At 41.8% G+C, this 26,591-nt stretch overlaps 2 protein-coding genes and 1 long non-coding RNA gene across 5 annotated transcripts in view; 1 reads left to right on the forward strand and 2 right to left on the reverse strand.

The window, feature by feature from the left end:
* Nucleotides 1-5,588, reverse strand: part of ATN1 (atrophin 1) — a gene marked incomplete in the record, with an annotated part of 24,346 nt that extends 18,758 nt beyond the window's left edge. Inside the window, 1 exon segment of the mRNA XM_072425046.1 lies at nt 5,248-5,588.
* Nucleotides 5,589-12,133: 6,545 nt separating this feature from the next.
* LRRC23 (leucine rich repeat containing 23) lies at nt 12,134-20,056 on the reverse strand. Of its 3 annotated transcripts, none has more exons than XM_072424128.1 (7): nt 19,825-20,056; nt 19,335-19,520; nt 18,637-18,749; nt 16,711-16,967; nt 16,228-16,358; nt 15,704-15,840; nt 12,134-14,691 (listed from the first exon to the last, which is right to left on the reverse strand). In XM_072424128.1, exons 2-7 carry the CDS (start codon nt 19,497-19,499, stop codon nt 14,454-14,456), a joined length of 1,041 nt encoding a protein of 346 aa, XP_072280229.1. In that variant the 5' UTR covers nt 19,500-19,520; nt 19,825-20,056; the 3' UTR covers nt 12,134-14,453. The 3 variants fall into 3 exon arrangements, with proteins under 3 accessions (XP_072280229.1, XP_072280228.1, XP_072280230.1); XM_072424127.1 differs by having other exon boundaries at nt 19,335-19,501; nt 19,825-20,055; XM_072424129.1 differs by lacking the exons at nt 19,335-19,520; nt 19,825-20,056 and adding an exon at nt 19,039-19,235.
* On the forward strand, nt 19,393-20,209 carry LOC140339425 (uncharacterized). Its single transcript, XR_011922439.1, has 2 exons — nt 19,393-19,523; nt 19,891-20,209. It is a non-coding gene; the product is annotated as an uncharacterized lncRNA (long non-coding RNA).
* Nucleotides 20,210-26,591: the final 6,382 nt, after the last annotated feature.

Genomic DNA, 26,591 nt, shown 5'->3' on the forward strand with positions numbered 1-26,591 from the left:
TTCATCCATACACCATAATACAACCCTATGTTTGTATCCTGCCCTGTATCCATGTGCCACCATAGTGTCCTGTACCCATAATATATACCCATATACAGTTCTGTGTCTATATACCTCCATACTGTCATGTTCCATCACACCTACATACTGTGTTGTTTCCATACACCTTTATACTGTCCTGTATCCATACACCTCCATAGGGCCCTGTACACACCTTTATACCATTGTGTGCCCATACATCTACATATTGTCTTTTATTCATACAGCTATGTGCTTCTTTGCATGCATATACCTTCATATTGTCATGCACCAATATACCGCCATAGTGTCCCATGCAGATATTCATTTGTACAGTGCTGCTTTATTGTCCTATGCTAACCTACTTCCATGCTGTCTTATGCCTATACACCCCTGATATCATCCAGTATCAATATCCTGTACCCCTATGCACTTCCGTACTACCCTACGCTATACACCTCTATACTGCCCTGTGCTATTATATTCTAATACTGGCCTGTGCCCATGCACCGCTTTGCTGCCATGTGCTTTTATGTCTAAAAGCTGTCTGGTGCCCATATGCTTTCATACTGTTCAGTGCCTATACACCTTTATATTGTACTGTGCCGTGCACTTCTTTACTGACCCATGCTCTGAGATTTTAATACTTGTGCCTTTATACTGTTCTGTGCCCATACACCTTTATGCTGCCCAGCCCTGTTCTCTTAGATACTAATACTGTGCCTCTATGCGCTCATATTGTCCCATGCCCATATACCTGTCCTTTGCCAATATGTCATTATACTATAATGTGCCCATAAGCTTATCCTGTGGCCATATGCCTTCATTATTTCTAAGTCAAGTATCACTATACTGCCTTGGGCGCTTAGATTCTAGAACTTTTCTGTGCCCATATGCCTTTATACTGTCCAGTGCCCACACCCCTGTCCTATACTAGTATGCCTTCATACTATCCTGTGCCCATACACTTGCCCAGTACCACATGCCTCTATACTGCCCTGTACTCCCAGATCCTAATACTTTACTGTGCCCATATGCTTTCATACCGTCCTGTGCCCATACACCTGTCCTCTGCCTATATGCCCTAATACATTTTGTGCCCATACAACTATCCTGTGTCCACATGTCTTCATACTTTCCTGTGCCCATACACCTTTCATGTGCCACCGGTCCTGTGCCCATACACCGGTCCTCTGTCCGTATACCTTCATATTATCCTGTGCCCATACACCGGTCCTGTGCCCATATACCTTCATATTATCCTGTGCCCATACATCTGTCCTGTACTCCTACACCCTATACTGCCCTGTTACCCCCACAGTCATACTGTTTTATAATAATACATTGCCTTTAGTTACTACACCCTTCTGATATTGGCATGAGTTATAACCAAGCCTTCAAATCAAGAAAAATATTACACCCTACTATATAAAATCACACATGGCATCACATTAAGTTCATGCCCTTCTTCCTAAAATGCAAATACTTTCATTCTACATGCCCAAGTGAATGTGCAACAAAACTGATGCAATAGATGTTTGACACGACCTTTAATCAAATGACCCTTTTATGTTTGGCAGGGAAGCGGTCACACAGTAAATCAGGACAGGCTAAACCCAGAAAACAGCATATCTGATAATCTCTATTGTTCCTACCAAGAACAGGAATTGTTGGTGCTGAAAGATAACGCCGTTCAGCAGCTTGGTCATAAAGCAGTGTCGTATGTACTCCACCGAGCAATGCCCCCCAACCGAGAATGCCCACAGCACTCTCCATGGGTGCAGAACGAGCTCCACCTCCATCCTACTGATGTCATTTCATATTTTACAGCTGAGCTTTATTGTGTTATTCCCTTTTACGGCTACAAATATGTCTGTTTCATGGTTTTATTGTTGGCATAAAATTCCCCTGTAAAGTCTTTTTTGTTTAGTGTCGCCCGCCGTGTATGTCTACAACTCACTTGGCGTGTCTACAACCCTATACATAAATAACTGTGGGATAATGTTTTCATCCAAAATTCACCCAACTTTTTTTTTAACACTTTTCATGTTGGGTTCCATTAAAAAACGTGTGAATCAACCTTTATTGAAATTCATATATTTTTCCAATTCAACCAGAAAGCATAGTAAATGAAGGTGACTATGCGGTTGCAACAGGCAGCCCTATCATTGGAAATGGGCATCCTACCACCTGGCAGTGTGCAAAAAGTTAATGCACTTTTTCTTGTTGAAACTCCCGAAGCAACAAATGTTATATGTGCTACTTTTTGTTGCATTGCAATGCACTACAGGTTGGCTGGCACAGTGCATTAGACTGCCGTTCAGAGTGAATAGCTCCATAACACGCCAACACCTGTTACGAATATTACTGTGCAATGATTAAATGGGCCTATTAGTCCCAGTCTTAGTACACAAATGGCAAAAGACTTCCAGTCCCCAGCTAGGGGCTGATTAATGGAAATGGAAATAATGTGTGTAAATAATACTATACCGGGGCCTGGGACCTGGGGACATCACAATGCAGCACTGACCAAAGGAAGGAGAGTCAGCCATTGGGGGGGGGGTTAATGTAGTAGAGTCTTGCAGTGAATTTACGAAATGTACAAAGCAGTAATAAACCAATTGGAATAACTCTGGCTTGAGTAAAACCCATTCAACTTGCGCAGATGTTTACCTTGCCAACTGGTTAATTGGCAAGCCTAACATTGGCCATAGGTATGTTGTTAGGGTACAAAACAGTCAATGATCCAATTGGCTGGTGGTTCTTATGGGAGAAACCCTATCTATAGCTGGCCCTAGGGGGCAATCACTTCCCCTTCAATAAATGACAGCATGTAGTCATTAATTTAAGTGTAAGCCCTTGCCCTTGGGACAAGAGTAAGAACTTGCTGCTAAGGTCACTTGGTTTGGGGTTGGGGGGATGGGCGACCACTAGTTGCTCCATGTGAATTCAGGCCAAAGAACCGTGACCGCAGAACGCATGTCATGTGACCCCGGGGAATGGCAAGTCATGTGACCCAGGGGAATGCCATGTACCTATTGGCCTTTAAAAGGTTGCACTGGGTATACAAATATCACCATTTTTCTGTTTACGCTAAAAGATGTCAATCAGCTGAAAAGATCAGCACATCTAGATGACCACCATATTCATTCATTAAAGAATGATGATCAATATATTTATAAAGTGGTGATCAGCCAGAAAGCATTCACCATATTGAAAGCGGAGAACGCCATAGGCCACAATAGAAATCGATGGAATTCGTTTTGCACACTTTTGCCGCAGTTGCCACTTTCAGAAGCGGCGATCACGGGCGCAATTTAGGTCTATGGCCTCTGATCTCTGAAAAGTGGTGATTGGTTACACCATTCCAGTGAATGGATCTTCTGATTTCCAATTTGGATTATTTACCAATCACTGATCACTCTTTAATAAATCAGGCCAAAAATGGCGAACAATGAAGTACCAATCTGTTATTTGGTCTCCACTTCTTTATAAATGCACCCAAAGCTTTCAATGTGTCAGATCCTTGTTGTTTAAGTCTTTTCATCATCTAGCTTTTAATAACATCATAATTCTCTATTATACATATAACAACAAATATTAACGTTCACAAAGAAATAAACAAACACATCTAAATCTGCAGGAAAATATTAACTCCCTTCCCTTAGTATCCACAATAAAAAAAATAAACAAAGTTGTAAGGGAACTTTCACATTTCATGTGTTTGCTGTTTCATATTTCATAGAGACATGTAACTACCCCTAGTAGTCATCTGTATATCAAGGATCAGGGTGAAGCCATTCATGACCGGGGCATTGACAGCCAGGCAAGTAGCATTCTCCATCAATGGCTGCCCATATCATACTAAGCTAGAAGCTGCACATGTTTTAAGATATGGCGGCTGCCATGAACTACAACCCCCCTTTAAACATTAATAAAAACACTTTCACAAATTCAATTGGACCGATCTATATGTTAAAATGAAAAGATGGGCAGTGCAAAATTGCCAAAATAATTTTGCCTTTCTGGTAAATATTCACCTTTGACCTAACGCATTTTAATAAAATGTTACTAAAAAAATATACATTATCAGACACCCCCCCTCACCCTACATTCCCCTGGCTTTGGTAATGATTGGGGGTCATTAGGTGGCAACACCCCAAAAAATGACCAGAGGGACAGGTAAGTTGGCTGATCAGAAATGGGAATGCTGAGACTTGTTGTTCCCCATCATCTGAGAATCCCAGGGAGGTTCATGCAGGGAGGTATCAGGGTGTATTGGTCACATGACCAGCCAGTGATACAATCCCGATACAATGTATCTATAATATAATATAACACAACATATAATGTAGCCACTCACAGCACAACAAACCTCATACAACAACCAATCAAATCTGCTTTTCTGCAGCCAGATCCATAAAATGTATGATATGATTGGCCGATATAATCTAGTGTTCTCTCCCTTCTATTAAACAAACCATTTGACCCCCTAAAAACCGACATCCCTTTTTACAAATACGTTGCGCCCCTCAAACGAAGAGCGACATCGTCATGCAGAAATAGGATCGTTCGGTACCAAACAGAACCATAACCCAAAAGGACCAATGAAATTCTAGCTTTCAGGAGTCGTAGCTGCGAAAGGTCAATTCTGATTGGTGGGCTTGTGTTATTAAAGACGCCTGTATGAGTTCGTAAGCCACGACACGCATGTACCAGACTGGCAAAATTAATTCTGATTGGTTGATATTTATTATTGAATAAAGGTTTTATCGATGACTCCCTCTAAAATGAATTATATGTGATATCAGGTAACCCCCCTGCTAGTGTATATATCAGTAATTGATTGCAGCGAAAGAATTAGCAATGGCTGCTTGTTAGTATGCAATACAGACAGGCCTTCCCTGCGCTGTGCAAATATTTCTGTGTGTACTGCACAACTGCCTATGTCGGCGCCAGACGGAGAAGCAAGCTGGGGGTGTGTGCAGAGATCCCAAAGGAGGGGGGTGTGTACGTACGTGTGAACCTTTGTATGTGTTCAGTGTCTTGTACATGCGTTCCCGTGACCTCATGCATGCCGTGTGCCCTATCTTGTGTGTGCGCGCATGTGTGTGCGTGTGTTTAACCCCGGTTGTGTCGGTTCACATGTGCGTGTGCCTGTCCGTGTAAAACCTCAATCTCAGCTCCCGAGTGCGTGGAAGAATCCAGAACAAACACAGCGGCACCCACCTAACAAAAGAGACGTGGGCACCCCGGCGGTCGAGGAAGAGGATGGGGGTTTGGCGAATCGAGCCGATCTTCCCTTTGCGTCTCCCTCTCCTTCAAATCTGCAGCATTTCAGGAGCGGTCGGAGAGGCTCGCCGTCCGGGGCCGAACCGAACATCGCCTCCAAAGCCCCGATGGATCATTGCGATGAAAAATTCCCTGCAGGCCGAGGAGGAATGGAGAGAGCGAAAAACAGCCAGCGACCAAGATAGAAAAAGCCTTTTTTTTTTCTTCCTTTCTTTTTTTTTTTTTATCCGTTGTGCAGTGAAAATCCCACAAAAGACGAAAAATTTTTTTAACCTCCTCTCCCCCCCCCCTTGCACACTGCTCCCTCCCTCCCCCCTCCTGCTGGCCCTGCCTCCTCCTCTGTGGTCACCTCCTCTCTTTCTCTGCGTCTGACTCCATCTCTTTCCTCCCTTTTGCTCCTTTTCGTGTTCGTTTTCCTCCGCAAGGCGACCGCGCAAACCGATGGGGTGCAGGCGGATAAATGGAGGCTGCAAAAAAAAAACAAAAAGTTGTTGGTTTTGGGGGACACCCCTTTAATACCTAATAATAGAGAGGGAGGTCACAGTGACAGAGTGTTACCCTTTCTGCTCCCCCCCTCCTTTTTTTTTCTCCCCCCTCTTTTGCTTTTCCTGTACTTTCTAGCACAAAAGGTGGGGGGGAGGTTGGATCCGCAGGACTGGAGAGAAAGTAACTGTGTGTGTGCTAATGCTTTCACAGTCTGGTTTGTGCCGCCACCGTGGGCTAATTCCATAAGGCGAGCAAGCATACGTAGCACCGATCAGCGGTCAAAAATCACTCTTGTCAAAAGCGCACCCTAATGCGCTATAGTGCGGCGGTGCAGCACGATGCATTTTAAAGGTCTCATAGATTGTAAGCTCTTCAGGGCAGTGACCTCTCTTCCTCCTGTGTCACTGTCTGTATTCGTCTGTCATTTGCAACCCCTATTTATTGTACAGCGCTGCGTAATTTGTTGGCGCTATATAAATCCTGTTTAATAAAAGGTGTGTTGGGGTGCCATTGGGGATAAATAGCATTGCATTGCATGACGTGTGGCATGCGCATGCCCATGTAGCTGTGGAAATGCATGCCACATCACATGCTTTTTCACCAACACATATGTGGCGTTTGTCAAAGCTCCATTGAACAATGAGAGCATCTTTATATAATGTGCATCTTACATTGACCGAACCTACCCCCACCCCTCCACAGATTCCTTCTTACCGAGCTGCAATCCCATAAAAAGTATAAGTAAGTATTCCCCTCCTACACAGTGCCAAGCGGTACCCTTAAGCAGTGGTAACATTTAAAGGGTCGAGGGGTAGATCCCAGCAACAAATTGCCTATCTGTTTCATTGGCATCACTTTATCACTGGGGCTACTGTTGTAGAATCTCCTCTGCCAGTAGGGGGCAGTGGTGGGCACCTCTGCCAGAAGGGGGCAGTGGTGGGGTGGTGCCTCATCTGTAGCAATTCCTTGTGAGTTCCATTAAAGGTGACCAAACTCCATGGTGATCATTCAATCTTGTAAAGACATACCCAGGCCCTATTATTGGTGCCCAGTGTTCTCCCTAGCCCCCTTCAGCTGGGCGCAGCACCGGGCACTTTTCAGTAACCACCTGGCTGTTTTGGGTGGTTACTGAGTAGCTGGGTCACAATACAGGGGCTGCCATCCATTTACAATTTCTTCCCACCAGGCTTAAAAACATTTCTGGGTTGATCACTGATGCCCCTGAACAGCCTGGGTATTTCTATTGGTGTGAGAGTGCCCTCACAGATCTCTAGTGTGACCTGGGCTGGAGCGTTACAAGAAGCAATATTAAGAGCGGAACTGAACCTTCCTGTCCTTTACAGCCAAAGATGGCACCACCTGAGCCTTTCCATAGAACTTATTATTACCATGGTCCCCTCCTACACAGTGCCAGTGTTAATAATACAGAGCAATGGAGTGGGGTCTGCATCCCCACAGGTAAATTACCCCTCACTTCCAGCCCTGGCAGTAAAAACAGCTGATGTGTTTCCCCCTCCTCTATACATTGCAACTAAAGAATAGGAGTTTGATGTCCATCTGTGGCCACAGGCTCACTGACCTTAGCAGCTGCAGGCAATGTGGAGAAATTCACCCTCAAAGACCACAGAGGAAGCAATGAAGTCCTTCAGGTTGGGTGTTGGCACTTCTCTCTCCTTCCTTTTCCTGTGCTTCAGCCCTGTGTTAAGACATAGGAAGGACAGGGTTGTACTGAATTCCAGAGTTGCTAAGGAATGGGGAAGCTGGGTGGGGGGACAACTGGGTGATCTGAGCTAATGAGTCACTGTTGGGATGAGGGTAGAAAGCTTCAAAGCCAATGCTGAGTGGGGTCAACAGGGTGAACTGAGCTGCAGAGTCCCTGCTGAGTGACAGGGAGGTTGATATATACTGCTGGGAACGAGAAGGGCAGGCTGAATTGAGGTGCTTCACTTCTGGGAAGGGTTAGTAGGAGGAGTTCCCATCAAAATGCTATTTGTTGATAAATTAATCCACAGTGCCTGCAGCTACAGAGGTCAGTGATGCATTGCTTTTAAACTAATTTGTGGCATATTTAGAACATGTGCCCATTTAGAAATCCGTACCCCAGCTACTGTCTTTTTGTAAAACAAATCCTTACTGACCTCTGTAGTTGCAGGTACTGTGGAGAAATCTACACTTAGGATCCCTTTACAGCTGTGCAGTGCATTAATACACATGGCCTAGGTCTAGGCCAGCCCATAACCTTCAATTTCGTCTCCTCCAACCATTCCATGGTATATTTGTCAGTGTACTTTACGTCATTATCCATTAAATGTTCCATTTCTGGTTCAACTTCAGTTTTTAAGACTGAAGGTCCTACATTCTTACCCACTACACCTTGACATGATTCAGAATCCATTGTTTGCTCGCTAATTGCAAACTTCCCAGGCCACTAAACACCAAAGTAATCTCAAACTGCAAAAATTCCACCACCATACTTCACAGTTGGTATGATGGTCTATTGAAATGTTATCTTTGGTTTGCACCAATCACGTTTACTGTTAATGTCGCTGAGCAACTTTATTTAAATCATCAGTCCACAGCACATGGTTCCAGAAGGCCTGGCCTGTATGTTTAATGTGTAGTCTTTTTCTAACATTTGGGCAGCAAACCCTGTTATCAGGGTGACAACACGGGAGCACAATTTGGGGACAGCCGCCACCCCAAAGTGCTTTTTTAATGACGACAAACACCTTAACGCTTCTATAAAATCATCACACATTCACCAATGTCTAAAAAAAGAACTGTACTTTTTTCTTGCCTCAGCCAATCAGATCTTTGCTCTCATATGTTGCAGGAAATTTTGGACCTAAGGAAGAATTTCATTGGCTGCTGGGTACAGGAGGCCCAGAGATAATCCTGACTGTTCGCATGAGATTACACTGACGGGGAAGTCTGTATTTTTAGCACGGTGTCATTCCCTTTTAACAGCGTCACCCAAAACAGCCCCCCTGGCAATAAGGCCGCACTGCCACCCTCCTTCCCCCTTTCCTGACGTCTCCTACACATGGATTGTACAGCCAGGAAAGGAAAATGGATTAGAGATGTATTCTTCATCCCCAAATGTACCTCTGTGCTGTGCCCACCCCCCACTCCTGACTGTAACACCCTCATTTAAATGACTGTGACAACCCTCCCATCGCTCCCTGTTCTACACCCTCCATCTTCTGCTTGTGTAATCCGAAAAATTCAACGTGGCCAGAATATTGCTACAATGTATACGTTCTATATGTTTCTAATATAATTTCTGGGGTTTCAGGAAGTGCCCAGATCTGGTTTTAGGGGTGAAGGGCAATACATTTTGGGGGTGATAAAATTGGCTCAACTAAAATTTGCACCCCAAAATATATTACTCTAAAAAAAAAACAAATGGACCAGGAAGATTCACCATCAGGGAATGTTTCACTGCTTTTTAAATAGACCCCTTTATCAATAGGGTACTTAGACTGAACCCCTGCACTCTAAGTACATGTGAATGAGATTCATTTGTATCTTTTCATTCACTCATCACATTTACACAGCCAGGTAGAGGACACTGCTTACAGTTTTAGTGGTGCCCCCTCTTTCTCCATCTGCTGCCTGGACAAGTAAAAGAGCAGCAGCAAACTGATGAGGTCATTCTTCTGCTTTCTTCCCTCTCCTCCAATAATCACTGAGAGATCACTTTTAACCCTTAAACCCCTAAACCTAACCCCCAACCTCTAATAATAAAGTAATACCAGAACTCAATCTTTAAACCCAAACTAACCCCTAACTATACCCCCCCCCCCCTAAATAACTCCTACTATACCTAACCCTAGATATCAATCACAGCTTCTCACATTTAACCCTTAAGTCTCATGAAACCCTAAAGTGAGCCCTTTTTATCAACCTAACCCAACACACTGAACCCCTAACAATCATTCAACTTGAGCCCCCAACACCACACCTCAATAACCCCTAGCCTTAACCTTTGACCTCAGACTATTTATATAGCACCAACATATTATGCAGCGCTGTACATTAACTAGGGGTTGGAAATGACTGACAGATACAAACAATGACGCAGGACCCTGGCCAGAAGAGCTTACAATCTAGATTAATTTTGCATTATTCTCTGGCCAGTGAGGGGAGGGATCCTGCACACAAGGCATAGAGCTTCCATGCAACAAGGTGCAAGCTTTAATATTGTTGCTACTGGGGTATATTTTTCCTGCCATTGACACCAATAAAGGGATTATTGCTACCACTCAGACCAACAAAGGGGTATTTAATATTAATGTCAAAGAGGCCGGGAAAGGGGGGGTAATTATTGCTGCTTGTGACACCAGCATAAAGGGATTGTTGCCCTGTCTGAGCTAAAATTTCCCAGAATCCCTTACAGGGGGTGTGTGAGAAGGGGAGATGGGAGTAGTATGAAAGGGAATAGAAGGGCCCCTAAGGATTTCTTTTCCCTTGTTTTTAATTATGCTAAATATGACATTTAGCTGATATTTTTCAATTGGAAGCTATAAAAAAGTTGTTGATTTAAATGCAGCTCTATTTGTCAAAAAGGCACCAAACAGCATCCAAGTGCCTAATTATACAAATATAGTACTTGGACCCCCTTAACATTGAACACTACTAGTTAAAAGGATCAATGTGCATTTTTAAATGTGAAAAGAGTGTTTGCATGCTGTTTTGTTCCCTTTTGATGCATTATAACTTGCATTTCCAATGTGCATTAAAACTTTTTTAAATGTGTGGCTTCAGCCATAACTGGGGGCCTGTAAATCCCCCTAGATTGTAAGCTCTTCAGGGCAGGGGCCTCTCCTCCTATGTCACTGTCTGTATCTGTCTGTTATTTGAAACCCCTATTTAATTTACAGCGCTCCATAATATGTTGGTGCTACAGAAATCTTGATTATTATTTTTATTATTATTAATAATAATAACAATAATAATAATAATAATAATATGCAAATTCTCTGATTGTCTGGCAGATTCTGGATAATGACTGTACCTTTATTGGAGGAGCATGTGGCAAGACTCTCATAGAGGACTGACGGGAAGTATTTGGATTCTTGGTCCCATAGCCCTGAAGTGGCACCTGGCTCATATACTCATTGCATATTCATTGTATGTACTCCACCATATTATTATCTAACAATATTGGACCCAAATATCCCGGAAGATTGCTTGTCCTTTGTCATTTTGCTCAATTGGCGAATGTGCAAAGTCAAAGCATCCATATAATGTTTATCAGAACACCCAGCATAGGTTTGTTTACTAAAGACGGCTTCCAGGTTGTGGCCCTCTGACACACCGGTGCAGGCAGTAGTAGATTGAGGTATGAAATAGTCAAGAACAGGCAGGTAATAGAACAGGTGTAGAATAGAACCAGCACAAGTTAATGACCAGAAATGCAGCAAGCAGGAACATGAAGGTCATATGCTCATAAGGGGCCCTGGGGTAATCCTCCAATGGGTCACCACTTTCTCATCCTGGTTCTGACATCCCAATTGTCTGGGATCCCTACTTTCTGGCTGACCTCTCCACCTTGGCTGTAATATCTCTATCTGGGTTGTGGTCCATCCATGCTAGCTGACCTCCTGCTTGGCTGTGATCACTCCATATTGGCTGAATTCTTCACCCAGGCAATGACCTCCTCCATGCTGGCTGACCTCTCTTCTGGCTGACCCCTCCACCCTGGTTGTGACACTTCATCCGGGCTGTGGCCCCTCCATGTTAGCTGCCATCTTCATCCTAGCTCTGACCTCCTGCTTGGCTCTAAACCCTCCATGTTGATCCATCTCTCCACCCTGGAAGTGACAGCTCGATTCTGGATAACCTCTCCATCCTGGCCGTGACACCTCCATCTGGCTGACCCCTCCATTCTAGCTGATCCCTCCATTCAGGAGATTTAAGGAAGAACAGGCTACAACATGGGTGCCCAATCCTATAATAACCAAGCCACGTATTGCTATGTCTTTATGTGCTATGTCTTTTCATGATACAGACTTTCATTGCAAAAACCCAGTAGTACTCAATGGTAACCCAATACTGTGCAGCATCTGTCTGTAAATTAGGGTTAGGGGTGTGTTGACTTCACTGTGGTTGCATTGAGGCCAAAGGAAATCAGCAATACTGAGATTCAAAACAAATAAAAATGGTGAAAATAAAAACACCCAAATGTGCACCAGTTGCTTTAAAGCCCCTTAAAAAACTTAAATTGCCATGTAAATATGTAATGACTTTTTAAGGTATTATTTCATACAGCATCATAAAGCTAACATGCTAAGGCCATATGAAGGCAAAAAATGATGAATAATAATGTAAAAGGTTGTAGATGATCACAGGACTGAATAGATTTTATTAGTTGTGATCTGGAAAGGATATACAGCAGTTATAACATAGAAATCCCATCCAGATTTAGTAGGAATATTGATTGACGTGACTTAACCATGAAGAAAAGAAGACATACCTTTACCCCTTCCTTTGCTGCTATAGGGTCTCTGTGCCTTGTAAATGTAATTTAATAATATAATGTAATATGCCAATTTAATTAAAATATTGTCTGCAACTTTCACAAAAAAAAAAAATCTTTGGGCAATCCCTGTTATGGGATGACAATGCTATGTCCCTGTCTCCTAATTGCTGGGTTGTCACACAGCCATTAAAGTTTTTGCACAGGTAGTCCCTGTTATGAGGTGACAGCTGTCTCCCAGTTACATTCCTACATTGTCACCTTGTCACACATGAACCTGACGTAGAATACAAGTGGCTGTGCCGACATATATAGCACGGGAGTTCTCCACCATCGTCCATGTCAGACAGCGTGTCCTGAATATGTGTGGAAGAACAATACATAGTGGCTGGAAAAAGCTACAGAAAATTAAAAGCATTGCAATACAAAAGATAAAGACCTGTTTTATATAAAACAATTGCAACTGTTTCTGATACATAGTGCATACCTAAATGTCATTCATGTAAGATCTGAACACATCGGGTTTGTCGTGCTTTTATATTGCAATGTAGCAGAACCAAGAATGTGTTCGGTAAAGGGTCCCCTTACATCGGTGACCCATTAATGGTGGTCAGTGAAATTGGTGTCTTCCTACATCTATAATATTGGTTATCAGTAGATAGAAAGGCACTTTAAATGGGCCAGTGGGCAGAATGTCTTTTACATTGGTGGTCTGCAGTAGGATGACCCTAACATATTGTTTGCAATATTCAATGGGAGGAATATAGCTTATATTGGTACCCAATTGAAAGATGCCCCTTACATTGGAGGTGAATAAGAAGAATGCCCCTCCTGTGGGAGGTCAAAAGGAAGAACCCTTCCCTTGGGAGGTCAATAGGAAGAAGCCTTCCAATGGGAGGTCAATAGGAAGAACGCCCTTTACATTGGAGGTCAATAGGAAGAACGCCCTTTACATTGGAGGTCAATGGGATGAATAGCCTTTTACATTGAAGGTCAATAGCATGAACGCTCTTTACATTGGAGGTCAATAGCAAGAATGCCTTTTACATTGGAGGTCAATAGCAAGAACGCCCTTTACATTGGAGGTCAACAGGTTAAACGCCCTTTACATTGGAGGTCAACAGGATAAACGCCCTTTTACATTGGAGGTCAAAAGCAAGAATGCCCTTTACATTGGAGGTCAATAGCATGAACACTCTTTACATTGGAGGTGAATAGGAAGAATGCCCCTCCTGTGGGAGGTCAATAGGAAGAACCCTTCCCGTGGGAGGTCAATAGGAAGAATGCCCTTTACAGTGGAGGTCAATAGCAAGAACGCCCTTTACATGGGAGGTCAATAGGAAGAACGCCCTTTACATTGGAGGTCAATAGCAAAAACGCCCTTTACATTGGAGGTCAACAGGTAAAACGCCCTTTACATTGGAGTTCAACAGGATAAACGCCCTTTTACATTGGAGGTCAATAGCAAGAATGCCCTTTACATTGGAGGTCAATAGCATGAACACTCTTTACATTGGAGGTCAATAGGAAGAACGCCCCTCCTGTTGGAGGTCAAAAGAAAGAACATTGGAGGCCAGTGGAAGGAATACTTCTTACATTGGTGACCAATGTGAAGAATGCCTCTTAAATTGGAGATAAATGGGAGAATTATTTCTTATGCTGATGGCCATTGGGAAGAATGCCCCTCATACTGGTCAATGGTAACACTGCCCCTCCTGTTGGAGGTCAATAGAAAGAACATTGGAGGCCAGTGGAAGGAATACTTCTTACATTGGTGACCAATGGGAAGAATGCCTCTTAAATTGGAGATAAATGGGAGAATTATTTCTTATGCTGATGGCCATTGGGAAGAATGCCCCTCATACTGATTAATGGTAAGACTGCCCCTTACATTGGTAGTCAGTGGTAGGAATAGCCCTTGTATTAGTGGGCCATGGGACAATTGCCCTTTACATTTGTGGCCACTGAGCAGAATGCCACCCTTACAGTCAACTAAATTAATAGTTCCCTGGCACTGCCATGTAATTATTCAGACGCCATCAGATAAGTGGTCAATAAGGAATGACTGAAAGAACCCCTAGCAATCTCTAGAAGGATTGTCCCATTATCCTGAAGTCTAGTTAAAAATGGCAGCTTGGTCTCGTTCCTTATCTACCCTCCAGTCTTATAAACTTTCTCACTGTGATGTATTCAGCGCTTCTTCCAGCCGGGCATTCCTGGTCTCTGCAGCTTCTGCCCTTTCTTCCTCCTCAAAGAAATCTTTATCAAGTCTCTCCAGGTTTGGCAGAGCAATGAGGGTTTCCAGACGGTAACTGTCTTCCTCTTCAACGGGGTTCTCCCTCAGCACCAACGCTCGTAGCATGGGTAGCACTTTTAGCTTCTCCACTTCTTGTAGCTTGGACACCAGATTACCTCTGCAGAGAGATAAATAAAGGATGATTCAGGCTGAGAAAAGAAAATATTGTTAATTACATAATTACATAAATTACATAATTTATTGATAATTACAGAAGAATTTTGTATTCTTCACTAATGCTTTGTGTGTTTCTTCCAGATCTGTGCACTATTTCAGTGTAATTAAGACCAGTCACTGCTGCTCTCTTTCCTTGTGCAGGGTGACTGGTCTGGTCTCCGCCCCCGCCAGTATTTCCTACAGGCAGCCTATAGTGGGTGGGTCTATTGGGTCCCTCCCACAGCTCTGCTCTGCACAGGCAATATACAGCATAATATCCTTACTACTTGTACAAAGTGAAATCTGTGCTTGTAAAGGCATTGATGCCAATAAAGTGTTCTTTTATCCTTTTTGCCTATCAAGTAAAATACTTCAATAAAAGTTTTTTGTATTTGGAGTTCAGCATAAAGCTCCATGTAAATAAACCTATACCCAATGTTAACATAAAACAGAGGTTTGCTGCATTTGTTATGTAGAGTATAATAGACGTTTTCCAGGAGAAAATGATGCTCTAGATTGCCTTTAGTGCTGCTCAAAGAAATGTGGTCACATGATCCCTGCTGAAGATTACCCAATCAGGACTCTTCCTTTTCTGCAGAGATCCCAATAATAAGGATCTAGGATTCTAATTATATAAGCAGCACAAAAATAAAACCTGGAGCAGCATTTTCAAGAATCAAATTTTACAAAAAAAATATATCTATTTAAAAATGATGCAAGTATATAAATATATCTATTGATCTGCTAGAAATCTGCTGAGTTCCAAACTTTCTGTTTGAGCTGAAAATTTCCAGTGCAGCAATGACATCTGAAAATTCCAAACTCCTTCGGGAAGATTTTTTTCCACTTCCTGTTACATCTCATGTTGCACAGGAAGTGATAGAAAAATTTCCCAGCAGGACACAACAAAAAAATTGTGTACAGTCAATGAATGTCTATGGGAGTTCTGTTCTGGTGAATATAGATTTTCATACCGCAGGTTCAGGTACTGAAGAGCTCGCATCTTCTCTGAGAAGCCGTCCAGGCTCTCCAGCTGGTTGTCTCTCAGATGAAGACTGGTGAGATTTACGAGATGCTCCAATCCTTCCAGTGACTTTATGTTATTCTGAGCCTGGGGATAACCAAATGTTAAAGATCTTTGTGAACCCAGAAGAGATTGAATGCAGCAAACCAATCCATTCGATAACATATTATTTTAAATGGCCTAAACCTGTCTTTCCTTCAGTCTTGTACAGTTTCACTGGCTCCTCTCCTGGACTGAAATAACTTTCTTTGATTTTACTGCACACTGTGAACTTCTCATAATGTGCATTAAAAAAGGCTCACACCTCACATGTAGGCAAGACAACAACTTCCTGTTCCTAGCAAGCTATGCACAGCACCCTGACAACCCCTCCCACTATCCCTGATGTGAAGAGAAGCTCTGTGTGTTCTGACCTTCACACCGTAGCATATTGCTTTATTTTTGGTGCCAGTCACAGACGGGTAATTAACTCACCAAGTATAGGTTACACAGGTTTGGCAGGTAGAGTCCGGCTGTGCTCTGCAGCTGATTGGCTCGCAGTTCCAGCGTGTGCAGGCTGTATAGCTTGATGCAGTTGAGACTCTCCAATGATTGCAGTTTATTTCCTGTGCAGACACAATGAAGACAGAAACATCAATAAGCCTGAATATAAAAGACTTTTGAATTCCTAGGTCCAACCAAGGTGCAATTCAGAGTTGTGGCATTTTTACTGAAAAGGGAAAGAGGAGCAGACTGTAGAGGTCACCCTTCTGTTCACATTGCGCTCACCTCCTATCAGCATGTATCAACACATTTGTTAGCAGGACACCTTATTAGCACCCAGTCCTGCCCCTCCTTATTGTCAGTGCTGATGTATAGGAGGTTGCAAGAGATAAACCTAAATCAAATTCAGGTTCTTCTATACATAACAGCTGAGATAGCCCAGCAGAGCACCCCAAAAGTGCGATCATAACTCACCCATTAGGTTCAGAGACTCCAGCCTCGGGTGGGCAAGCCCCTGAAGATCCTGTATGTTGTTTGATGCCAGGCTGGCTTTTTGCAGGTAGGGTAGTTCCCCCAACCCATTGGCACTAACCAGCTGATTCTGATCTACACACAGGCTCAGGAGATGAGTGAGAGCAGTCAAAGGTGAGAGATCCAGCAGAGAATTCTGGGATAGGTCCACATAGCGCAGATGTATAAATGACTGCAGGATTGAGATGTCTGTGATCTCTCTGTAAATAGAAAAAAATGGAAAAGGTCACAATCAAGTCCATTCTCTTTAATTTTGCATGATACAACTTTCCTATGGTGCCCCATTTCCATCAATCAAATTCAGACTTAATGTGGAAAGTGACACTCGGGAGAAAGCGATTTGACTGGTTGCCCAGGGTGGTCACCGAAATGGTCTTAGGGCAAACAATTATTATATTCTATATTTTTGTAAGCAAAATTGAAGTTTACAATGGTCAGCTTTAATTAGGGCTCATTAGAATCCATTCACCCCATTAGCATGTGTTATGGTGTGCTGCATTGCCTGTGCATTGGGGTCATAATTACAACACCATAATGTACCACAATGCAATATTGTGTGTTAAAAAAACAACTTTTACTCAAATAAATAGGTCTGATTAAATCCTTAAACCTTTTTTCACCTACTACGGCCCCTGAAAATGCAGTGTACACTGTCCTCTTTACTTCTTCTCTAGTGCTAGGTACTACCTAATGATGCAGAATATGTCACTGATACTATGACCGCAGCAATGTGTATGGCATCAATTATATGGCACTGTAGTAACATTTTTCCCTGGGTAGGCCCATGATGCCCTTAACTCAGAGTGAATAGTTTGAATGATGTTGGGTGTCAATAAACCTGGATCAGAACCAGTGGTGGACTACACAGATAGGATACCATTTAAAAAAAAATTAGTAAGCAAAATTTGATTTTGAAGTCCAATCCCCGCCCAAAAAAAATTATACTATAACTCCAATTGCTGACAAATAAGAGAAAGGTGTACCAGTATGTGTGTTTGTGTATTTTACTAGCCACAGTGCTCATGCTGACCCCTGTCCATTGTTAAAAGTGACCACTATGAGCACACCCATTTCAGACCTGGACCATTAATTAAAGAAGGTGGCCTGGTCTAAGGCTACGTACACACGTTACATTTTTGTTGTAGGAAAGGATCTTTCTCAATCCTTTCCAATGACAAATGACTAAAAGATGCATAAACGAGCGCTGTAAATACAATGTCATTTTGCTGTAAGGAGAGGGGAGAACGAGAGAATGCACCCCCCTCCCCCAGCTGTGCTCTCTCCTCTTCCCTTGTATTGCGATTGTTCATGGATCTGCCAGGACGGATCCATGAACATCGTCGGATGGGCGCCGTACATACATCAGATTCTCATCCGATAACAGGCCTGGGGTGATAATCGCATGAGAATTATCTGATGTGTACGTAGTCTAATGACTATCATTTTTATTAGATTATGTGGATGGCTGGGTTCATATGTCATTTTCCTGGAGAAGAGAAGGCAAAGGATGAACTTTAGGAGGGTCAGCAGAGGCACTGTAACTTAAAGGATCTGCTGCTAACAACAAGAATAAAACAGGATACCTTTCATGGGAGTCCATGTTTGGATGGGTCAGAGCTGTTTTAGGTGGCTCTGTAAGGGGGATCTGTACAATATCAGACAGGTGATTTTTTGCTTAATGGAAGTCTAAAGTGTATATCAAGTGTGAGGTATGTATACCTTTAGCTGCCCGATTTCATACCTTTACCCCTTCCTTCTTCCAAGTGACACGGTCTCTTTAAATTACAGGTTCTAATTTTTTCTAGCCTTCTGATATTATGAGAAATGGTGAAACAGAACTGTTGCGTCCATATTTCTACATTGACTTACTTATCTTTAACCTCCAGTTTGACGAATGCATGAGCAAGACCATTTCCTGTCTTACACAGAAGAGACAGTCCTTCCTTCAGCATTTCTTCAGTTAGTGGCACGTGGGGAGGAGGCTGGGAATAAATCATAAAAATGACACTTGTTAGCACCCCTGATAGTTAAAAATGCATGTAAATGAATGATGAACTTTTCTTGTTTGCTAACTTTGGGTCTGTTCCTATTTGACCTGACCAGTTCACGGTTCTCACTGTGGAATAAAGAAAACCTCTCAAGATATGAAGAAGAGGAGAGGTATTCTGCAATCATAGCACTTTTGTCCTAGGGTGACAACGCTGATCTTTCATACAGTTTAAAAATCCAAAGAAAACAAATGCAGCTCATTTTACATTTTAAGGACATCACCATATAGGTAGGATTTAGATTTTTGCCCGAGTATTAATCCTTTTTGCACCCCATAACTTCCTGTTCCAGGAACAATGTTGCCACTGACACAGGAAGTGAAAGAAAATCACAGACAGCTATATAGAGCTGATAGATGTTTTACCCCTTTTTTGACCCAGTCAGGAGCTAAGAAAAAGTAGCTTTGAGTTACATTTTAGTTGAGGAGAACACAGAAGAACTGTACGTAACTCAATAACCCCCATGGAGCATATCATCCCTTCTCCTTTACCATGCCACCCCTGACTTATCTGCATCACCTCTTCTTTTTCTGGCTCCTCCTCTTCTCCTCCTCCTTCTTCTTCTTCCTTCTCTTCTCCATTTTCCTCCTCTCCTCTAGCCTCTGCATCTTCACCGGCTTCATCTACAGGCTCCTGATCGTCCTGCTCTTCGTCTTCCAACATGTCTTCTTCAGCATCAGACATTTCTGGTTGAGAATATTAATTCTGGTAAATAAAATGGTTTAAACAGATTGTAAACCGCAGCGACACAGAGCAGGCAGTATGGGGGACAGAGATGATAGAGTGGGCAGAATGGAGGACAGAGATGACACAGAGCGGGCAGTATGTGAACACAGAGATGACACAGAGCGAGCAGTATGTGAGGACAGGGATGACACGGAGCGGGCAGTATGTGAGCAGAGCGGGCAGTTTGGGGGACAGAGATGACAGAGTATATGAGTATGTGAGTATGACAGTATGTGAGGACAGAGATGACACACAGCAGTGGGTGGTATCTCTCTCTGATCACCTTTCTCTCTGTTTTGTTTTCTCTCCTCTTCTCTCACGTTTCTCTCCTTGCCTGTCCTTACTACAGGAAATCCCTGTTAGCGTCCTTGGTTGCTGTAGAAACCACCGGAAGTGTAATCAATCGATCTCCACGACAACCGTGACAAAAGAAAACACCGCCTCCTTATGTCCCGCCCTCATGAGCTCATCACCTATACTGTACTGCCCAATCAGCGGCCGCCTTTGCATTGCCAGTTCCCGGGTCACCACAGTGCAGTCACAACTCCTTCTCTATAGAGAACTGTTAAAGAGAACCTGTCACCCTTCATAATACATCCCAACCAACCTAGAAACTCTGCTATGCACCAATAATGTTACCTGTACCTGAAATAAATGTATTTTATACAGAGTGCTGCACATGTGCTTCACATTGGTCTTTAAAGGGAACCAGTGATAGAAATATGAGATCAGCCATTGCTGATGATGTTAATATGGGATAATTATTATTTAATAATTATTAATAATTATCCTGATCCTAGCTACTATTTACAATCCTGAAACAAGCAGGCAGCCAGTGAAGTCATTTTATAGATACTCGTGATAAATGCCCCCTGTATGGCACTGCCTGGCAACTGAGCCACCTGGTTTCCATAGAAACGTGTGTTTGGGCCTAGTCTTTAACTTCGTACAGTAAAGCCTGTCATTGAATCCCACAAACCTGTATGCTGTCGAAAGAGATGGAAATCTATCGTATCCCAAGGGGCTGGGTGACATTGAAGAAGATGTGTTACTATGGAAACATGATCGCTAAGTTTCCAAGCGACATGAAGCAGCTTTTAGGTTAGAAAATCAGGATTTTTCACTAGGGAGGCTCGGAGGGAGAAGCACGAGTACAATATGGAGTTATCCTTAAAAATCCAATACACAACTGCAGCTCATATGTGTTCATTCTTATTGGTTCCGTGTGAATATATAATTTCTCGTAGCCCCGATGAAGAGAAGGTGTTGTTTGACCCTCTGAAAAGCGTTGGCTGCTGTATTTGCCTTTACCACAAGTGAATATATTGAATAAATTCTTGTAAACTCTTCAGATTTGGTCTGGAGTCATTCTCATTTTGTTTTGCTGTTTGACACCCAATGGTAAACCTATAAATCTGCACATTCGCCACATGTCGAAGCCCTGTTGAAGAGAAGGTATTGTTTGACCCCCTGAAAAAGTTGGCTACATTATTTGCCTTTAACCTGAGTAGATTATTGAATAAATTCTTGTGAGTGCCTCAGATTTGGTCTGGTGTCATTCTCATTTTGTCCACTGGTGGTGCTGTGTTCATTTACATTTACAATTAATACAATTTTAGTTCATATTGAATAAAAATGAACATAGCAGCACCTGGTGGAGTAATTGATAATGACACGCACTAGTAAACCTATATATCTGCACATTCGCCACATGTTGAAACCCTGATGAAGCAAAGGTATTGTTTGACCCCCTGATAAGCGTTGGCTGCTTTATTTGCCTTTAACCTGAGTGGATATATTGAATAAATTCTTGTGAGCTCCTCAGATTTCGTCTGGTGTCATTCTCATTGAGCATATAATCAAAGAAAGAGATTTGAGCAGGGTTTTTTGGCATAAACAAGTTATTCATAAACATATATACAATACATGTAGTAAAGCTTAACAATTGAAAAGGGCCACTAAACAATCTAGTGGTCAGAGTACAGAGTATGGTTAACAAAATATATGCTGACGAGTTGTTGTATGTCTAGTGCCTATTTTTGGCCTTTGGTGAACCCCAAGAAAATATTGTGGTTCAATTCAACCACTGATTACTATGTACTGTATTGAGCTGTTATAAGGCTCCAATCACTTTCTCTGACCACTAGATTGTTTAGTGTCCCCTTTCAAATGTTAAGCTTTACTACACGTATTGTATATATGTTTATGAATACATGGTTTGTGCCAAAAAAACCCTGCTAAAATCTCTTTCTTTGATGCTTTATGCTTTATGTAATTATGAGGGTATGCACCTTATTGTTTTTTCTAACACAACTGTGATATATTACCACCATAAACATATCCTTATTATGGTGTCATTCTCATTTTGTCCACTGGTGGTGTCGTGTTCATTTTCATTTACAATGAATACAATTTTAATTCATATTGAAAAAAAATTAACACAGCAGCACCTGGTGGAGTAATTGATAATGACACCCACTGGTAAACATCTGCACATTCGCCTCATGTCGAAGCCCTGATAAAGAGAAGGTGTTGTTTGACCCTCTGATAAGCGTTTGCTGCTTTATTTGCCTTTAACCTGAGTGGATATATTGAATACATTTTTGTGAGCTCCTCAGATTTGGTCTGGTGTCATTCTCATTTTTTCTACTGGTTGTGCTGTGTTCCTTTTTATGGTTTTCTAGAAGGTGTCATTCTCATTTTGTCCACTGGTGATGCTGTATTTATTTTCATTTACAATTAAAACAATTGTAATTCATATTATGTAAAAATAAACAAACACCACCTGGTGGAGGAATTGAAAATGACACCCACTAATACACCAATGTATCCGCATATTCACCCATGTCTATTTAATGCCTTGTGCTCATCTTAGTTTGCATAGAACATTAAAATCACTTATAGGAAAATCACTATACCGATTGTTTATAAATACACCCCATGGGCTACCTACAAGCAACTTGAGGCTTCTATTCTTGTACCAAGTTGTCCCCACTGCATTGAGAAATAAAAAAAAGCTTAGTACTTTATGGTATGGGGTACACAAACTATATAAACACCAGATCTACAAACCTTCAAATACATTTAAAAATCCTATAGCTAAAAGCAACATTTATTGTATAACCTTTGGATAGACCAGTAAAATCCTTTTTCCTAGCATGTATTCATTTTCACATACATTTGGCGACATCTAGTGGACATTTGTTCACATTACAGCCTAAATCCTCCAAGGGAAATCAACATTGATTAAATAGGCTGCTATTAAAATTAACATTTTATAAAGTGCAAACATGTTAAGCAGCACCTTACATTAAATAGAGGTTGCAAATGACAAACCTCCAAATTAGAAATGTACAAGCAACGACGCAGCAGAAGGTGAGGGCCCTGACCAATGGAGCCAGAATTCTGCCATATGTCTCTTATACTATTGCTTCCCCTTCAGTCTTTATACTCCAATAAATTTAGTACTTTTGAAGTATTTGACCTGGAACAATTTGGAGAATCAGAGCTGTGGCTTTGTGTTTGTTCTATGTCATCCAAACTAGAGACAGCCAGGCACCTAGAAGAAGCTTAACAATACCTATCCCCATGATTCTCTCAATATAAGTTTCCTTCATTATAAAAAAATAATTATTACCAATAACAGAATTAGGGCTTCCCAAGGGCCCATTCGCACCAGTCCAATACTGTGCACTGTGCTGATGCATTCTTTACTATAACGCGTCTGTGCATTGTGATGCCATACATTGACCAATGCATTGGGGTGATCAGAACATTGGTGCACATGGTAATTCAATACTGTAAATAAATACTGGCCCTTTCCACCCTGCTGACCTTGGTTCTAAGGCTTTGTAGCGCATTATGGTTTTAAATTCCGAAAATATTTGCCAGGCCATGTATACCTGAATGCTCAGGCTTTGCTGCAAAACCAAGGTTGGCATGACCTGGACTTATGGGTACCTTGGGCACTGTTTTACACTGCTGTTTTATGTAATCCCAGCTGCCAATGCCCCAACCTGACAAGGAGTCCTAACATACCCTGCCAATATTGTCTCTGATAAACTGAACCTGGTGTGAGGGTGTACACCCAATATTGTCAATACAGGATGATCAGGTTTACTCTCAATAGAACAGCCACCCTGGGATGTGGGAATCTTTCCTTATAACACAAATGGTGACACTATTATATAACACAATGAAAAATTAAGCCTAGGTGGAAAAAACTGAAATATTTCATCACTCTGCTGCAGGCTGGAAAGAGCATATCTGCAGTCTCCCTCCTCCAGTGACTGGTGTAGTATGTACATCAAGTAAGAGGCATGGGGTAATCTAGATGGGACTGATGGATTTTTACGCTTGCTGGGCACATATTGTCAGGAAGTAGAAGGGGTCTGAGATGCATTTTTTACAGCATTGGGATTGCATTTTTCTGGGTCAGCATATTTAAATGCCTTTAGCTGGGTGAATGTACAAACATTAGATGATGGCTGTCCCCTCATGCAAGAACAAATATTGCCAGGATTGATTGATGAACATTTATCTATGTTAGCACTGGCTGCAAATACAGAGGGGAGAGCTATGAGCACTGACTGTTCAAATGGAAAAATCAATTGAAACCGATTGATTCTTCTCTCACGCAGCTGTGGCCAGGGGTATCCAGGAAGAGCAGAGATATATTCACTGTTAATGGCCAGATCAGATGGTTTGGTAGGTACAAGATTCGGAAAATAGATGGATAGTCCCTGAACAAAGGCAGTACCAAAATCAAAAAATACAAAGAAATAATTCAACCTCAAGGGGATCTGGAAGAGTTATACTTAACATTTTATGGCTCTAAGCTTCAGAGATCTCCAGATATCTAGAAGGCAGAATAGGTATAGAAAAGGATCAGTCTCCAAAAACTGAGGTTCCTGCTATAGGCTGAATTACTTGGGTTGGACAGCTAAAATCTACTGAGTTCCTCATCTTGTGATCGCCATATAATCAAAGTAATGGCAGGAGATGTTTGTTGCTTTGCAACAGTAACACACTTTATGCTCACTTCACAAACTACTTTTTTGGTGTCCTCCATGTGGCTAAAAGTGGGGTCTTGACCATTGCACCTATAAGAGCTTATTGAATGTCCCATTTCAAACCCATAACCAATAAATTGGAGGTAGTCCTTCTGTTTTACAGCTATATTGGCCTCCACTTTTCTAGGAAGGTGTGATGATTATGTTGGGCAGCACAGTTGCTCAGCGGTTAGCACTCTGGCCTTTGCAGTGCTAGTTCTCAGGTTTGTATCTTGGCCAGGGCACTATCTGCATGGAGTTTGTATTGGTTTCCTTCTGAGTATTCTGATTTCCTTCCCTATTCTAAAAACATACAGTTAGATAAATTGGCTTTCGCACACAATTGACCTTAGACTGTATAATGACATATGACTATGGTAGGGACATTAGATTGTGAGCTCTTTAGAGAGACAGCTAGTGACATAACTATGGACTTTGTACAGCGCTGCATAATATGTCGACGCAATATAAATCATTTGTAGTAGTAATGCTGTTTTACATTCTTCCAAAAATGACTTTCTTTACAGCTACCTATATTCAGTAACATAACATTCCAGGGCAGTAACTGAAGTTGGTCCTAGAAGATCTTCCTCACCTGGATTCTGTGATTTACCATTTCCTTGTCCTTTTGAGGGACAGCTAGTGACATGACTATGGACTTTGTACAATGCTGCATATTATGTCAGTGCTATATAAATACTGTGTAATAATGATCAGATATCCAATAACTTTTGTCCATTCCATGCAGGAATACTTGTTATTGTATGCACATCAACTGATTAGATATCCTCCATCGCCATTAAAAGCATACACCATCTGCGGCACATTGCACCTCTATAAGTACTATAGTCTAAAACCAGGATGTTATTTAATTGGAGATTAGTCATGATTTGTCCTCATACACCTAACTTCATCAAGCTTCACATTAGTGTGAAGATGACCACTTATGATATCATTGAATTGTATGTTCTATAGTAGACAGGGGTACATTTGTTCACTTGAACAGAACAAACAATATATATTGGGCTGATGGTTCTAATTGAAGACACATATTTTATTTAGAGAGGAATTTACAGTCAGTGACATTTGCTGAGTATTATATATATATATATATATATATATATCTGAAAGGGTATCCAGGACCCAGATGAGGAAGATCTTCCAGGACCAATTCCAGTTACTGCAATGTTATGATACTGAATGTAGGTAGCTGTAAAGAAAGTGATTTTTGGAAGAATGTAAAATGGCATTACTACTACTACTACTTATTATTTATATTGTGTCGACATATTACTCAGCGTTGTACAAAGTCCATAGTCATGTCACTAGCTGTCCCTCAAAAGAGCTCACAATCCAATGTCCCTACCATAGTCATATGTCATTATACAGTCTAAGGTCAATTGTGTGGGGAAACCAATTAACCTAACTGCATGTTTTTAGAAAGTAGAAGGAAACCCACGTAAACACAGGGAGAACCTGCATACTCCATACAGATAGTGTCCTGGCTGCAATTGGAACTTGGGACCTAGCGCTGCAAAGGCCAGAAAGCTAATCACTAAGCCACCATGCTGCCCATTGTACTTATATTTTAAAGAAAGCTGAAGATTATTTGTGATGATGGTATAAGGTTTTATTCAGAATCTTACTAGTTCTACTCATAAAGTACCTAATCATTTACAATTTATCATTTCAAATCCCATATTTTCTAGCACATACAAAAGAAGAGGTGTGTTCTTTGCAACAACAGCCACCTTTGATGGCCAACAATTGGCATGCATTTTGTTACGATTACCTAACCCCACAGGAATCTTTCTTCCATGAAAGGACCAGATGGTTTCTCCAAGACTGGAGAGGATACACTTTCATCAGTGAAGCTGAGTGATCCCGCAAACCTGAAATGGAATTCCTAAAAGTCATTTGCTCTTTGTTAGCAAATAATTTAAATCCTGGCCCAGATTTGCTGGATCATCCAGCTTCACTGATGAAAGTGTATCCTCTC

The sequence above is a fragment of the Pyxicephalus adspersus genome, chromosome 10 (genome assembly GCF_032062135.1).
Source record: "Pyxicephalus adspersus chromosome 10, UCB_Pads_2.0, whole genome shotgun sequence".
Taxonomy (NCBI): Eukaryota; Metazoa; Chordata; class Amphibia; order Anura; family Pyxicephalidae; genus Pyxicephalus; species Pyxicephalus adspersus.